The sequence below is a fragment of the Danio aesculapii genome, chromosome 1, assembly GCF_903798145.1.
Source record: "Danio aesculapii chromosome 1, fDanAes4.1, whole genome shotgun sequence".
NCBI classification, from domain to species: Eukaryota; Metazoa; Chordata; class Actinopteri; order Cypriniformes; family Danionidae; genus Danio; species Danio aesculapii.
Genome location: NC_079435.1, coordinates 8732939 through 8747938, shown reverse-complemented (window position 1 = coordinate 8747938; position 15000 = coordinate 8732939). Strand labels below are relative to the sequence as shown.

Below are 15000 nucleotides of genomic sequence, written 5' to 3'. Positions count from 1 at the left end.
ATGTAATTAATTCTTATTAAATTGTGTTTGTAGGCTAAATAAAACGAATCTAATTTTATATTTAACATATAGGCTCTCCTCATCATATAAAACAGGTATGCTTATATTTAATTTAAATTATTTTCTTAACGCATTCACCTTAGTCGACCTAAATTAAAGATATTAGACTGGCTGCCAATTGTCGGAAATATATTGTTTGCTTAAACTCTTTGTCTGTTGATCGATTTCGTTTTTGTCCCTTTTTTATTCGTTAATTGCAGAAAAAAATAATTGGCTGTTATGTATATATAGGCTAAAATCTGTAGGCTAGGTGATTGTAATTATCTGTTGTGTGCTATACAAATTATAAATGAGAAGTGCTCTTAATATTGTTGTCAAAGTATGTTTATAAAAGTTTCATTAGTATGTCTTGGGTATTTTTTTCTGCCACATTTCGCGGCTCTCAGGCTCCAGCCGCGCTGGTGTCTTCACTCCATCCGCAGCCTTTTTTTTTCTGTCTCGCGCTCGAGCTCCCGCCAACGCAATTTAAAAACAAGCAAAAACAAAAAACCGTTAACAGCTTACAGGTCCGTCGTCGAATGACTTACTAAAAGATGCTTTAAATGAAAGAGAAAAATGATAAAACCCATTAATCTTAAAAGAATAGACGAACTGAGCCAAAGATAAGCGACTGTATTTCATTTTTATATATAAATCCCCTTTTACAAAGAATAATTTAGCCGTTTTTATGATTGAATGTCGTCCAGAATTTCTTTCAGTGTTGTTTTTGTAAATAAAATGGTACATCTTGAGGCGTAATTAAACCTGTTTACTTAAGTTAGTCTGTGAAGTGGGCCACATATGTCACCTAGTTGGCATTAGCTAATAAGTAAAAGTCAACTAAATCATTTTAAAATATGGTAAATAATATTTTAGGTAATGGCAGACATTTGACAAGTGCGCGCACACACGTATTAAGCACCCTAATCATCAGTCACTTGAATATATATATTTTAAAATGATAAATATTGTACAGCACTTAACTTTGATGGCTCTGGTGTACGGTACTTGTAGTGAAATGTCAAATAACAGGCAATTTCAGCACATATTCTTGAAACAGTATGTGAGTGTGTGCGCTGTTCAGTTTTTTTTTCACAGTCTCAGCCTTTTTCTCTCTTTCTCTGGAAGAAGTAGGCCTTGCTATACAGACAATAACACACAAGCAGTACGCAGCAGAGTGAGACAGCCTTTCGTATAAATCTTGCTTTTTTGTCTGTCTCTTTCTCAAACTTTTTTTTTTGAATCTTCCTTTAGCGCTCCTTTTTTTTTTTTCTTGCGTAAAACAAAAGTTGCTGTTTGGAAAGGAGAATGTCCCATAAAGATAAGATAAAAGAGTTTGAATAAGGCCATACGGCAGTGAACGGTTCCAACAAGCTTATGGGGGAACCTGTTTTATATGGCTTGCATACTAATTCACTCTCATAATAACAACACAAAGTTCAGCTTGTCATAACCTTTGCTTCATCCAAAGTTATGTCAGATTTGCAGCAATCGTTCAACCTATAATTCAGGCAAGCACAATGAACTTGTTACTGACACCTTTCCCCCGCAGGTCATCTAATATAGACACTTTCGAACTCTTTGTTTGGAGACATGGAAATCGTTTCATGGAAATAAACATGTCAGACACTAAATCCATGTAGTCAGTCAAATCAAATCAGATACGTTCTGTAACAACATGCAGGTTCCGGTTTTGCCTGCGAAATGTATGCAAAACCAAATACCACGACATCTTGTTCTTAACGCCGTCAACTCGTATGAATTGTGCAGAACTTTCCTTTAATTTGGAGTGGAATTATGTAAAGTGAATTGCAAGCCAGTGGAACGTTCACAAACAGAATGGCACACCAACCTGACGCTCTGCTTTGTTTGTTAGGAAACGCTGCGTTTACATAGCAGGCGCCTACTGGCAAATGCAAAGTATGCTGCAGTGAGTTGGTTTGAGAATAAGGCTTTGCCTGGTGGTCTCACGAAGGCCTGATGGTCGCCCTAAGGTGTCGCGTAGCCCTGAGAGAGTGGCATATGTTGGGTAAACTCATTTTAGGGATTAAGCCAGATTAAATCACTTGATATGATTCTGCTTGAGCTAGTGATTTTTTTATTTTTTTTATTTCTTCCTCTCCTGGCTGTATCCAAGGATCATAACAGATCATTGCAAACAGGGATTGACTGACCTTTGAGTTCCTTTAATATGTTGTATATAGTTTCAGGATTTAAATTATTGCATGTTTCATGTGCTATGGCTCAGAGCCAGTTGGAAAGAGTGCGAGGGCCGTTGATGGAACCATGGCCAGCGCTCTATTGTCATTACGTCTGGTGTTCGTTGATCATATACATGCACCTTGCAATCTTAAACATTTGGTTTTCATTGATGTATTGTTATTGCAAATCCTGCTGATTTAAATATGTGAGTGGGAATTTAACTGGCTAACGTATGGATATGGGGTTGTGAAAGGACGATTATCACAAAATTGTCTATTATTTTAAAGCTATGTGTTCAACATTTAAAAAAAATAAAAGTACACTGTAAAAAATATCTGTAAATTAGCAGTTTTCCATATTTTGTGATTCATGTTTTTATTACTTTATTATTATTTATGCTTTTGAATTGCATTATAAGATCTTCTGACAACTTTTAACCTAAAGTTGGAAAAGTGACTTTTATTAACATTTTTAATTGTTTAAAGCAGTGGTGCCCAAACTTTTTCTTATGAAGGGCCAAAAACTTGATTGAGGCTAGTGGGCCAAAATGAAATATAGTTGCAATAGGCAGTTTCCTAATTTATTTAATAATATTTAAAAATGACTAGAAAACATTGCTTTATATTACCTAATACAGCATACATTACATTTTATTATGAACTTATTACAGTAATAACAAAAACAATCTAATTTAGAACAAAATTACACTAGTTTTTGCCTTGATTTGCTCACCGATGTCTTCTGCATAGTCCTCTATCCATTGAGTTACATTATTTACTGTAAATTAAAAAAAAAATCTGATTCATTTAAAACATTTAATTGAAACGTTTCATTTCAGTTTGCTTTTTTGTAGCTCTGCAATAAAACAAACAAATAAAAAAACGTTACGTCAAATTAGAAATGACGATCTCTTTTAAAGGCATTCGCCTGAACACTCCATCATTCTGACTCTCTTCTCAGATGCGATATCGGGCCTTTGATATCGATATCAAAGGTTACAATGGGCCAACTTTGGCCCGCGTGCCCTACTTTGGCCATCTCTGGTTCAAAGTGATATATTGTCTGGGTTGGTGTTGTATATTATGCTGCAAAACCCTGGTAATAAACTGCCAGTACATTTCCTGTTATTTTACAGGCTTATTTCTCAATATATTATTTTCTTATACATTATATCATATCAAACTACTAAAATGTCAATAAAAGTCACTTTCAATATGAAAAGTCAACAGAGCAGAGATCAACATGCCAAAATGCAATACACAACCGTAAATAAACTGAAAACATAAAATATGGAAACTGTTAATTAACAGATATTCTTTTACAGTGTAGTCTTTTTTCCCCAAGTGTTGAATACTTGATACTGAATGAAAAATATATTACTTTTTTAATAAGATCAAATAAAAACACTTCAAAATAAAGGTTTAAATCAACGGTTCCTTCACACCAAAAATGGTTCTTCTATAGCATTGCTACAAAAGCCCTCTAAACCTTTATTTTTAATATTTTAGGGAAAAATTCTGGCAAAGCAAATTTGAGTAAAGAATTTCAATGCTTTCTTTGTTTATTTTCCCTCATAGTTTTAAAGCTTTATGAGTTTCTTTCTTCTGTTGAACACAAAAGAAGATATTTTAAGGAATGTTGGTTGCAAATTCAAAAAAAAAAAAAAAAAAAAAGGTGATAGCTTTTTTTGTTTTTAAATTCTGTTCAGCAGATGAATAACGATGTAAATGATGACAAAATGTTCATTTTTGGCTAAACCGTCCCTTTAACTATTAAATGATTCTCTGGTCTTACTGTTTTGTTTGAGACATTAAATGGTTAAAAGTAAGATTTCGTGTACCTTTTGAGTTGAAATACTACTTTTGTTGTTGTCAGGAAAACGTAACAAACCTCTCTTTGTTGTGTGAAAAACGTTGTCACGTCCTCAGATTAAGTTTAAAGAGGGAATGTTGTCCCGTCTCTCTCTTTGCTCTTTGTTTGTCTGGCGAATCTAAAGGCAGCTGCTGGTCTGTAGCGTCTGCTGAGAGTTCTGGCCCGCGCGTTCACACGCCGCTCAATGGAGGGAGGGGACGGTACGGGGCAAACGGGGACACTGCTGTGTGCCCACTCGCTCGCTCGCTGGAGGTGATGGCAAGTGTATTGGTGAAAATGACAAAAGTGCGTGTCTGCATCTGAGTGCAATTCTTGAGGACAAGAGGGGGAAAATGGAGGTAAATTGGGGTGGGAATGAAATACGGGCAGCGCCGCTGATTGGCACATGTAAAATTAATGTGCTCTGGACTTTGCAGTTGCACAAGATAGGAACTTGTTAATTTGGCAAAGTAAGAAGCCAACCCACTGACCGAACCCTACACTATCTCCCTCCCCCCTCAGTCTCTTTCACCCTCCCTCCATCTCTGCCTCCCTCCCATTCAGCCCTTCAAGCGTGCGTATTGGCTGAGCGATCGGGCACCCGGTGCCAAATAGGTGGGCTCAGCTTCGCGCTGGCACACTCTGAGGCAATGGATAGGAAAAGAGCATGGAGAGGAAGAGAGAGATAGAGTTGGAGAGGAAAAAGGGGAAAAAAAGAAGCTTCTATCGGGTTTGCCAGCGGTCGTACGCGCTCTTCCAACATTGATTTGGTTCTCTGTTTTTTTTTTTGTTGTTTTTTTGCGCTCTCCATTCGCTCCTCTCTACCCCCCTCTCTCTTTCTCTCTGTCTATCTCCCGTTCTCTGTCTATCTCTCGCTCTCTGTGAGTCGAATGCAGAGCACGCATATCTGAACCAACTCCACTTACTGCTTTGCCAAACATTTTTTCCTCTTTGTTGCGGCATTTGTGTATTTGTTTGTGTACGTTTTTCTCTAACTGTGAGTACTTTTTTTAAAAATCGCAAACAATTTCACTGTTCGCTTTCTTGTTTGAATTTTAAATTAATTTTTTATTTTATTTTTTTTTTGGATTTGGTTTTTGGTGCTTGGCAAACTTCCCAGTTTTTTTTGGCAGAGTTTCTTTTTTCTCTCTCTCATTTTCTGTTTTGTGTATTAAATATTTCTCTCTAGCATTTCTTGTTTTTCTATATCCCGAGCAATATCACAATTTGGCTTCTCCAACATTTGGACTTTTTTTTCCTTTTTTTCCACCCAAAATTTTAGCTTTTCCATTCTTGAACTTTTTTTCACAGCAAAAAATCCGTCAGCGACTTTGTTCACTATCACTCGTGGCATGTAGTGTCAAATTGAGCACGGAGAAGACATTTTACTGGTTTTTCCACTCTTGTATCGGCCGGCAGGGTTTATGATGAAAGTGCAGAATGGTAACTACTGTCATTTTTCTTTGCTGTTTTGCTGCATGTCTTGTGCGTTTTTGTCTGTGCGCTGCATCTGTGTTTGTGTGGCCGTGTATAGTTTGGATCAGGACGTGCGGTTGTGCGGTTTGGCACAAGCGACAGCTAGCAGCTGTTACAGACTCTTTTCATCTGTCCCTCAAAAACATCATTGTCTTGCTCTGAACGGAGAAACGGAACTTAAAATAAAACATCAAACTCAAAAAATTATTTTATTATAAATAAATAAAAATAAAGTTAGAAATGTAATTTCTTTTTGTTATCTTTATCTGTAAATAAATATTATTCCATTTAATTCAATATAATTATTGCTGTATTTATAATTATGCTCAAGCATACATTAGATGTTTGTGTGTCTATGTGTGTGTGTGTGTGTGTGATCCTCACACGTTCTCCATACGTTCCCTTAACGCTGTCAGTCAGTCGGCTCATGCTCCGTGAATCTAACATCTTCTCTCCTTCTCTCCTCTCCTCTCCCCTTCTCCCCGTCTCTCCCTCTCCATCCCTCCAGGATGAATTCCACCCCTTCATCGAGGCTCTCCTCCCGCACGTGCGGGCGTTCTCCTACACCTGGTTCAACCTGCAGGCCCGCAAGCGCAAGTACTTCAAGAAGCACGAGAAGCGCATGTCCAAGGATGAGGAGCGCGCCGTCAAAGACGAACTCCTGGGCGAGAAGCCCGAGATCAAGCAGAAGTGGGCGTCGAGGCTGCTGGCCAAACTGCGCAAGGACATCCGGCCAGAGTTTCGTGAAGACTTCGTGCTCACCATCACGGGGAAGAAGGCGCCGTGCTGCGTGCTCTCCAACCCCGACCAGAAGGGCAAGATCCGGCGCATCGACTGCCTGCGGCAGGCCGACAAGGTCTGGCGCCTGGACCTGGTGATGGTGATCCTGTTCAAGGGAAGCCCGCTGGAGAGCACGGACGGAGAGAGGTTGGTCAAGTCCCCGCAGTGCTCCAACCACAGCCTGTGTGTGCAGCCGCATCACATCGGAGTGTCCGTCAAGGAGCTGGACCTGTACCTGGCCTACTTCGTCCACATGCCAGGTCAGTGGGTTACGCGCTCTTTTCTTCCCTCCTACTGCTACTGATATGTTGATTTAAGAGCGGCCAGAATCTAGAGTAAGGCGACACCGCCGTAATCACCATCACATCCAACACACTTACTGTATAAACACTTGCTTCCAGTGTGTGTGAGAGTGAGTGTGTGTGTATCTTCTGCAGCCAGAGCTGAAATTAGACTGAAAACAGGCTTCACAGGAAAATGAGGGAATTTATTTATGTTTTTTTATTATTTGTTTATTATTTATTATGTCTTTTAGTTATGCTTCTAGTTAGGAAGAAATGCTGTTTATCTGCTGTCAGATCTCATGAGGATTTTTTGGAAGCGTTTTTACATTTAATCACCATAATTTTAACATTGTAAATTGGATTTTTTTTAATAGGGAAACATTTAACATGACTAAAAATAATTCCATTTTTTTAATAAGTTTGCTTGTTATGTTTTGTTTGGAAGAAATCTCATCAAACTGTGTTGAAATCTCGGGCTGAATTTGGATAAGACGAATATTTAGAATAATTTCAATATTGTTAATAGGCAGCAACAAAGTAAATTACATTTTAATAAATCCTGCTAATTGGTGTATTTCATTTCTAAGCCATCTGCTTCTTAATTGTAAGAAATCCTATCAAACTGCATTAAAATCTCAGCGTAATTATTTTCTGATTTATTTATTTATTTATTTATTTTAAAGACATTTGTGTGCTAATAAGGTTTCTAAATGTATTAATTAAATATAATAATATCTGCTGTGAAAATTTAAACCCTTTATAAAAAAAAATCTAATTAAATACTTAAAAGTCGCAGAAATGAATTGAGAATCCTACTGATATAACTCTCAGTGCAGAATTAATCCAAATTAGATCTGCATATTTCATAACTATTATAAAAGCAGCTTTACAGAAAATCATGACCTTATTGCAGTTTAGTTTGCATTTTGCAAGAAATAATAAAGTCAAGCAGTTCAAATGAGCTATATACACTAGTATATATTATTATTTGTAAGTGCACTGTACTGTATGTATGCAGTAAAACAGTGTGTGTGTGTGTGTGTGTGTGTATATTATGATGGTGTTTTAAATGAGTAGTGTGTTTTACTGGGCTTTTCAATTATTCATTGCTATTCTACTTTCATATTGGCAGGGTTGAAGGGCTGTATCATATTCAGATGTGTGTGTTTGTGTGTGTGTTTGTGGATAAGTTACTCTCCCTGTCTCGTACACTCACTGCCAAACACTGATTCTGACACGGCTAGCTCTCTCTCTGACGCACACAAGATCTGACTGGCCAAACAAACTCACAAATCACAAAGCGCTTTCTTTCTACCAATTCAATTTAACTTAAGAGTACAGCAACCAAACCACTTCTTTCTAGACAAACAAATCAAACCAAATGGCTTATCTTGAGTTTATGAACGTTAAAAGCCAAATATTAGCCACCGAAGCGATTCCTGCGTGTCTTTCGGTCAGCGTTCGCTCTGGTTCAGTCTGTGCCCAGTGGGGTTGGCCAGCGCGCTGCCCGTTCAGAATGTTTGCTGTGCTCTTATCTTATCAGGCTAATTCCAGTGTGCACTGCCGCTTTTATCAGACTCCAAATAGCCCCGGCGGAGACTGGCACCCTGCAGGGCAGCCGTGCAAAATCCCAGGGCCCGTGGCATCCGGTGCCAGAGCTCAGGGGGCCTTTCTCAACCCCAGATGCCACACTCACAAAATAATTTTTGCTGATTGTTCAAAACTACTTATTTAAAATGAGCGGAAGCAACACAATTCTTAAGATTTTTTGGAGATAACTTAATTGTTTTATGTTCAACCTGTCAACAATGTTTATTCTAGGACAGGATGAGTGAATTGCATGAATGCCTGTGTTTTTTGCAGTGCGTGCACTGATCTGGACACATTTTTATAATCTTTTTTTAAGGTATTTTAATTGTTATTCTTTCATTGTTCATTTATTTCAACACCCCAAAAATGCTGGGTTAAATATGGACAAACCCAACATTGGGTTTAAAACAACTCGGCACTTAAAAAATGCTACTTAACTACAAACTACTTAATTAAAATGAGCAGAAACAACACAATTCTTAAGATTTTTTTTGGACAACTTAATTGTTTTATGTTGAACCAACTCAAATTTGCTAAGTTAACTTAATTAATTTACGTCCAATCCAAACTTAATGAAATAGCCTTTTATTAGCTGTTTTTTTCTGCATGCCAAAACACATCTACACCCCCAAAAAATGCTGGGTTGTTTTAACCCAACATTGGGTTTGTCCATATTTGACACAACATTGGGTTAAAAACAACTAAGCATTCATAAAATGCTGTTTGTTCAAACTACTTATTTAAAATGAGCGGAAACAACACATTTCTTGGGTTTTTTTTTAGGACAACTTAATTGTTTTTTTTCAACCAACTCAAATTTGTTAACTTAATCGATTTATGTTGGGATAACATGAATAAATTGTGTAGAACCCTTTTTTAACAGTGCATGCACTGATCTGGACACATTTTTATTGTTGTTGTTGTTTTTTAAGTTGATTTGATTGTTTTCATGATTTAAGTTGTGTTTACAAACTAAATGAAATAGCCTTTTATTAGGTGTTTATTCTGCATGCCAAAACTGATCTACACTCTTCAAAAATACTGGGTTGTTTTTAACCCAACATTAGGTTTATCCATACTTGACCCAACGCTGAATTAAAAACAACTCCGCACTCAAAAAATTCTGTTTGTTCAAACTACTTCATTAAAATGAGCTGAAACAATACAATTCTTGAGTTTTTTTGGACAACTTAATTGTTTTCTGTTCAACTAACTCAAATTTGTTAACTTAATCAATTTATGTTGGAACATAATGTGTATGAATGTACTGTAGATCCCTGCATTTTTTTAAGGTGCGCGTTCTGCGTTCTGATCTCGACACATTTGTAACGTTGTTGGTTGTTAATTTAATTGTTCATGATTTAAATTGTGCATTGAAAACTAATTGAAATAGTCTTTTTTTTTTTTTAGGTATTTAGTCTTCACGCCAAAAGATATCTATCCCCCCACCCCCCAAAAAAATCATAAAAACCCAACATTGGGTTAAAAACATCCCAGCGTTTTTAAAAATAAGTAATGTTTGCTGTTTGTTAAAACTTAATTAAAATGAGATAAAACAATACAATTCTTGCGTTGTTTTTTGTGGGGACAACTTATTTGTTTTATGTTCAATCCATTTTATCTTTAAAAAATAATAAGCTAACTTAATTCCTTCGTGTTGTCCCAACACAAATAGACCCAGCATTTTTTAGATTGATCATTTGTTTCGAGTGTACGGATTCGCTGTTTTAAATGCTGCGGCTCAGCTGTTTGTTTAATTGAATTGTTCGCTTTGTGTTTATTTTGTCCTTGTGGATGTTTATGCACAGCACCAAACCTTTGTGTGTCATTAATAAACGTGGCCTTCATTGTCACACTCTTAAATCGAGTACTCATCTTTTGTGTCCGTAAGAAAGCGAGAGATGAGAAGAAAGGACAGCTACGGGAGTCGCTACAGTAATTGCTCTAGTTGGCACTATTGCAATGCCTTTGGTGCGGGAAGATGTGTGTGTGTGTATGTGTGTGAGCATGAGCTCCAGGGAAGGTTTTTTTTATTTCTGCTTCTCGCATTTTTATTATACCTTGCTAACAAAGCAAATCATTCACTTTAAAACAGCTTTTGTTCAGTACTTTAGCAAAGAGGTAACATTCTCAGAAGAGTTAAGAACTTTACTGTTAGCAGAACGTTCGTTTAAAGTTATCCGCCATTCACAATGTTCTCAAAACATTAGTACAAAAACTTATTTTTTCTGAAAGATTTTAGTTGGATGTGCACCATTTTTGAAATTTTTACTAAACTGTAAAAAATGTTGGGTTGCACACAATCAATTTGAGTTGGGACAACATGAAGGATTTAGGTTAGCTTATTAGTTTTTACAAATTTAAGTTGTTGAACATAAAACAGTTGTCTCAAAAAACCCATCAAGAATTGTGTTGTTTCAGCTCATTTTAATTAAGTAGTTTGAACAATCAGCATTTTTTGAGTGTTGAGTTCATTTTAACCCATTGTTGTGTCAAATATGAACAAACCCAATGTTAAACATACCTGCATCCCCCAAAAAAAGCTGGGTTGTTTTTAAGCTCATTTATGTTCATTTAGTTCAGAATGGGTGTAGATATTTGGCGTACAGAATAAATACCTATTAAAAGTCTATTTCATTCATTTTGGAATGCACAACGTAAATCATGAAAACAATTGAATCAAAAAACAACAGTAAAAATGAAAAATGTGTCCAGATTAGTGCATGCACTGTAAAAAATGCAGGATTCCACACAATTTATTCATGTTGTTCCAACATAAATCGATTAAGTTAACAAATTTTAGTTGACTGAACATAGAACAATTAAGTTGTCTCAAAAAAAACCCCTCAAGAATCATGTTGTTTGAGCTTATTTTAAATAAGCAGTTTGTACAAACATCAAACGTTGTGTTATGAGTGTAGTTTCAGCAAACATTGTAAATAAATATTCTAATTATGTTTATAAATGGGGTGTTTTCTTATAAAATGCTTGCATAATCATGAAAAATGTTTTTAAAAACATAAAAATTGGATGTTTTAATTGTTTAGAGTAGTGTTGCTCAATATTGTAAAAATCAGACATTGCAGTATTTTGTTTTTCTACAATATATATTACCATATGACTATAGTTTCATCAGATGGCTTTAATAGCTCTATTTGGTAAGAAATCATTAATTAGAATTGATTGGGGTGATTATTAACACTTTAGAATAATAGTCCATTTGTTAATGTATTTACTTACTTTAACTAAGCATGAATAACCTTGAAAAGCATTTATTAATCATAGTCCAACATTTACTAATGCATTATTAAAATTCAAAGTTGCACTTGTTAACATTAGTTCGTGCACTCTGCGTTACTTGAATTAACATCATTTAACGTAAATAGCATTTATTAATGTTATCAAACACAAATAAACACTGTAATAAATGTATCACTAATAGTTTAGTAAACGCATTAATTAATGGACCATTATTTTAAAGTGTTAACGCGTGATTTTCTGAATCATGTATAAACATAATAAACAAAATGCGAGCAAAAGTAATAAAAATAAAGCAATAGAAAGTCAAATAACCAGTGCTTAATGGTTTTCTGCTGAGTCAAACAGTATTCAGGTATAGAAATTGAATTATCAAATGTAAAATAACACTTTACAGTCTACGTTGTAATAATTAAGTAAAATAATGTCTCAAAGTTACAAACTTTGTGGCTGAATGCTTTAAACTCTCTTGAAATGCCTTTAAAACACATGGAAATGATAAACTTTTACTCTGTTATGGTTATACTTTGCAATGTCTCGTCGCTGATCAATTATAATCCCAACTCAACATTGCATATCCTGCAATATCGATGCTGAAACGGTATATTGTACAGTCCTATAGTTCAGAGAATTGATAGTGTCTTTGCAACTTATACACTAAAACTTCTGGGTTCCACACAATACCTTCATGTTGTCCCAACACATATTTATTCGGTTAATTCAGTTATTTGTTTTTACAAATGTAAGTGGCTTGAACATAAAACAATTAAGTTATCCCCCAAAAAACTGTAAAATTGTGTTGTTTCAGCTCATGAACAAGCATCAAAAATCAGTTTTTGAGTGTAGTAGGAGTCATTTTTAGTGGCTGTAACCTTTGTCTTGTTGTTTCATCAAAACTGTAGATTGTTTTTTTATAAACAGTCTGCAAAAAAAATCTCGAGTTTGATTCTGGATCTGAATCTTTAACCTCTAAGCTGTGAGATTTGACTCTCAAATGTTCCATACGTCACTAAATTTAGCCTTATTTTTGCATCTTCGTATGAAGTGTGAAATGACAGAATTTGAAGCAGTAATCCAGGTGTTTTGGAGGGAAATGTGTGTTAAATGTGTTTCCATTAACAACAGTGATTATGAGTAAAGTCGTCCTAATGGAGGGAAGTGGCTTTTTGGGTTAGAAGAGAATATTCGTTTTATATCCCGGGCTGTGCTCCTGCTGCTGCTAATATATCATCATTATTATAAAAGCCTAATTTCAACTTTTCCCTGCTTTAACACTCTGCACAGGAAATTTGATGTTTAACCATTGAAGAGGTGTGAAAAATAAGCTTTCTGCCATTTGAATGTCTTGAACTGGAGCTCTTTGGAAAGAAGAGCTTTTAGATTCAAGAGAGAAATCTGCCTTGACTATTTGTGCATGGTCATAGATATGATGATATCTATTATTATTATTATTATTATTATTATTATTATTATTATTAATTAATTAATTCATTCATTCATTCATTCATTCATTCATTTTCTTTTTGGCTTAGTATGAAGAATGAAGTGCCAACCTTTTTGCACAGCACGTTTTTACACAGCAGATGCCCTTCCAGCCGCAACCCATCTCTGGAAAAATTATTATTTTTATAATTTTTTTAATTGTTATTATTTTTATTTTTATGATTATTATTATTACTATTATTATTATTATTATTATTATTATTATTATTATTATTATTATTATTATTATTATTATTATTATTATTATTGTTATTATTATTATTGTTATTATTAATAATAATAATAATAATAATAATAATAATAATAATAGCTTTTAAAATATATCATCACTATATTTAATTTCCTCTAAAAATATGAGAAAAACCTCACAATTCGTGGATGCTCATTCATGCATTAATTTTGTGTTTTATTTGATCTGTATTATTTATAACGATTAATTATTGTGAATAAAAGTTATAGTTTTACTTTTAAAGTTATAGTTACTATATTTTAATAACTAGAAAATATGAGCGGAATCCGCCTGGACAATCTGTGTATGCCTGTGCATTTATTTTTTGTTTTATATTAATTGTATTATAATTATTAATGGGGCAGCATGGTGGCTCAGTGGTTAGCACTGTGGCCTTAAAGCAAGAAGGTAGCTGGTTTGAGTCCTGGTTGAGCCATTGGCATTTCTGTGTGGAGTTTGCATGTTCTCCCCATGTTGGCGTGGGTTTCCTCCTGGTGCTCCGGTTTCCCTCACAGTCCAAACACATGTGCTATAGGTGAATTAGATCAATTAAATTGGTCATTTTGTATGTGTGTGTATATGTTAAAGTCTATGGGTGTTTCCCTGTACTGGGTTGCAGCTTGAAGGGCATCCGCTGTGTAAAACATATGCTGGATAAGTTGGCTGTTTATTCCGCTGTGGCAACCTCTGATGAATGAGTATCAAAATTATTAATTTTAAAAATTGTAATTACTATATTTTATTAATTAAAAACTGTAAAAAACCTGCCTAGACAATTTGTGCATGCTTGTGTTTATTTTAAAATGTTATTTTATCAGTATTATAATGATTAATATATTTTTTATAAAAGGCATTTAAAAAAATAATAATTACATTATTATAATATAAATAATATTTTATTACTTTAAAAATAATTTTTAAAGACCATTTGTGCATGCTTGTGCATTTATTTGTTTTTTTTTTGTCTTATTTGATTTGTATTATAATTATAAATTTTTACCTAATCATTTATATATTTTATTACTTAATCTGCCTAGCCCTAGACAATCTGTGTATGCATGTGCATTTAGGTTTTGTTTTATTTTAATTGTATGAAAATTATTAATGAACAAAATTATAATTACTATATTTTATTATTTAAATACATTTTAAAAATCTACCTAGACAATTTTTGCGTGCTCATGCATTTATTTATTAAGTTATTTTATCAGTATTATAATGACTAATTATTATTGATAAAAGACATTTTTAAAAATAATAATTACTATATTTTATTATTTAAGACATAAAACAAATCTACCTAGTAAATTTGTGCATGCTTGTGCTTTTTTAATTTAATTTTATTTTATTTTATCAATAGTATTATGATTAATTATCATTAATAAAGGCATTTAAAAATAATAACTATATGTAGATGCTTTAAAATGCCTTTTTTGTGTTTTATTTTATTAATATTAGTAATTAGAAAAATTATAATCACTAGATTTCATAACTTTAAAAATATTTAAAAAATCTATACAATTTTGGATGCTGGTGCTTTTTTTTTGCTTCGTTTTTTATTTTATATCTGTATTAAAATTATTTAAAAAGAAAAGATAATTACTATATTTTATTACTTAATCTGAAAAGAAATCTGCCTAGTAAATTTGTGCATGAATTTATTTTTAAATGTTATTTTATCAGACTAAAAACAATTGATTATTATTATTAAAATAAAATAATAATTCTTATATTTTATTACTTATTAAATTGCCTAGACAATTTGTGATTGCTCGTGCATCTATTTAT

At 34.0% G+C, this 15000-nt stretch overlaps 1 protein-coding gene across 7 annotated transcripts in view; it reads left to right on the top strand.

The window, feature by feature from the left end:
- The window catches only part of LOC130224827 (nuclear factor 1 X-type-like), a 223034-nt gene that overhangs the window by 83601 nt on the left and 124433 nt on the right, over positions 1-15000 (top strand). For 6 of the 7 annotated variants that reach the window (XM_056456507.1, XM_056456508.1, XM_056456504.1 and 3 more), the window contains one exon: positions 6077-6608. In XM_056456507.1, the coding sequence (XP_056312482.1) occupies positions 6077-6608 (532 nt within the window). Of the gene's footprint in view, positions 1-5284; positions 5536-6076; positions 6609-15000 lie in introns of those variants that run through there. The other variant, XM_056456506.1, reaches the window with a different exon arrangement.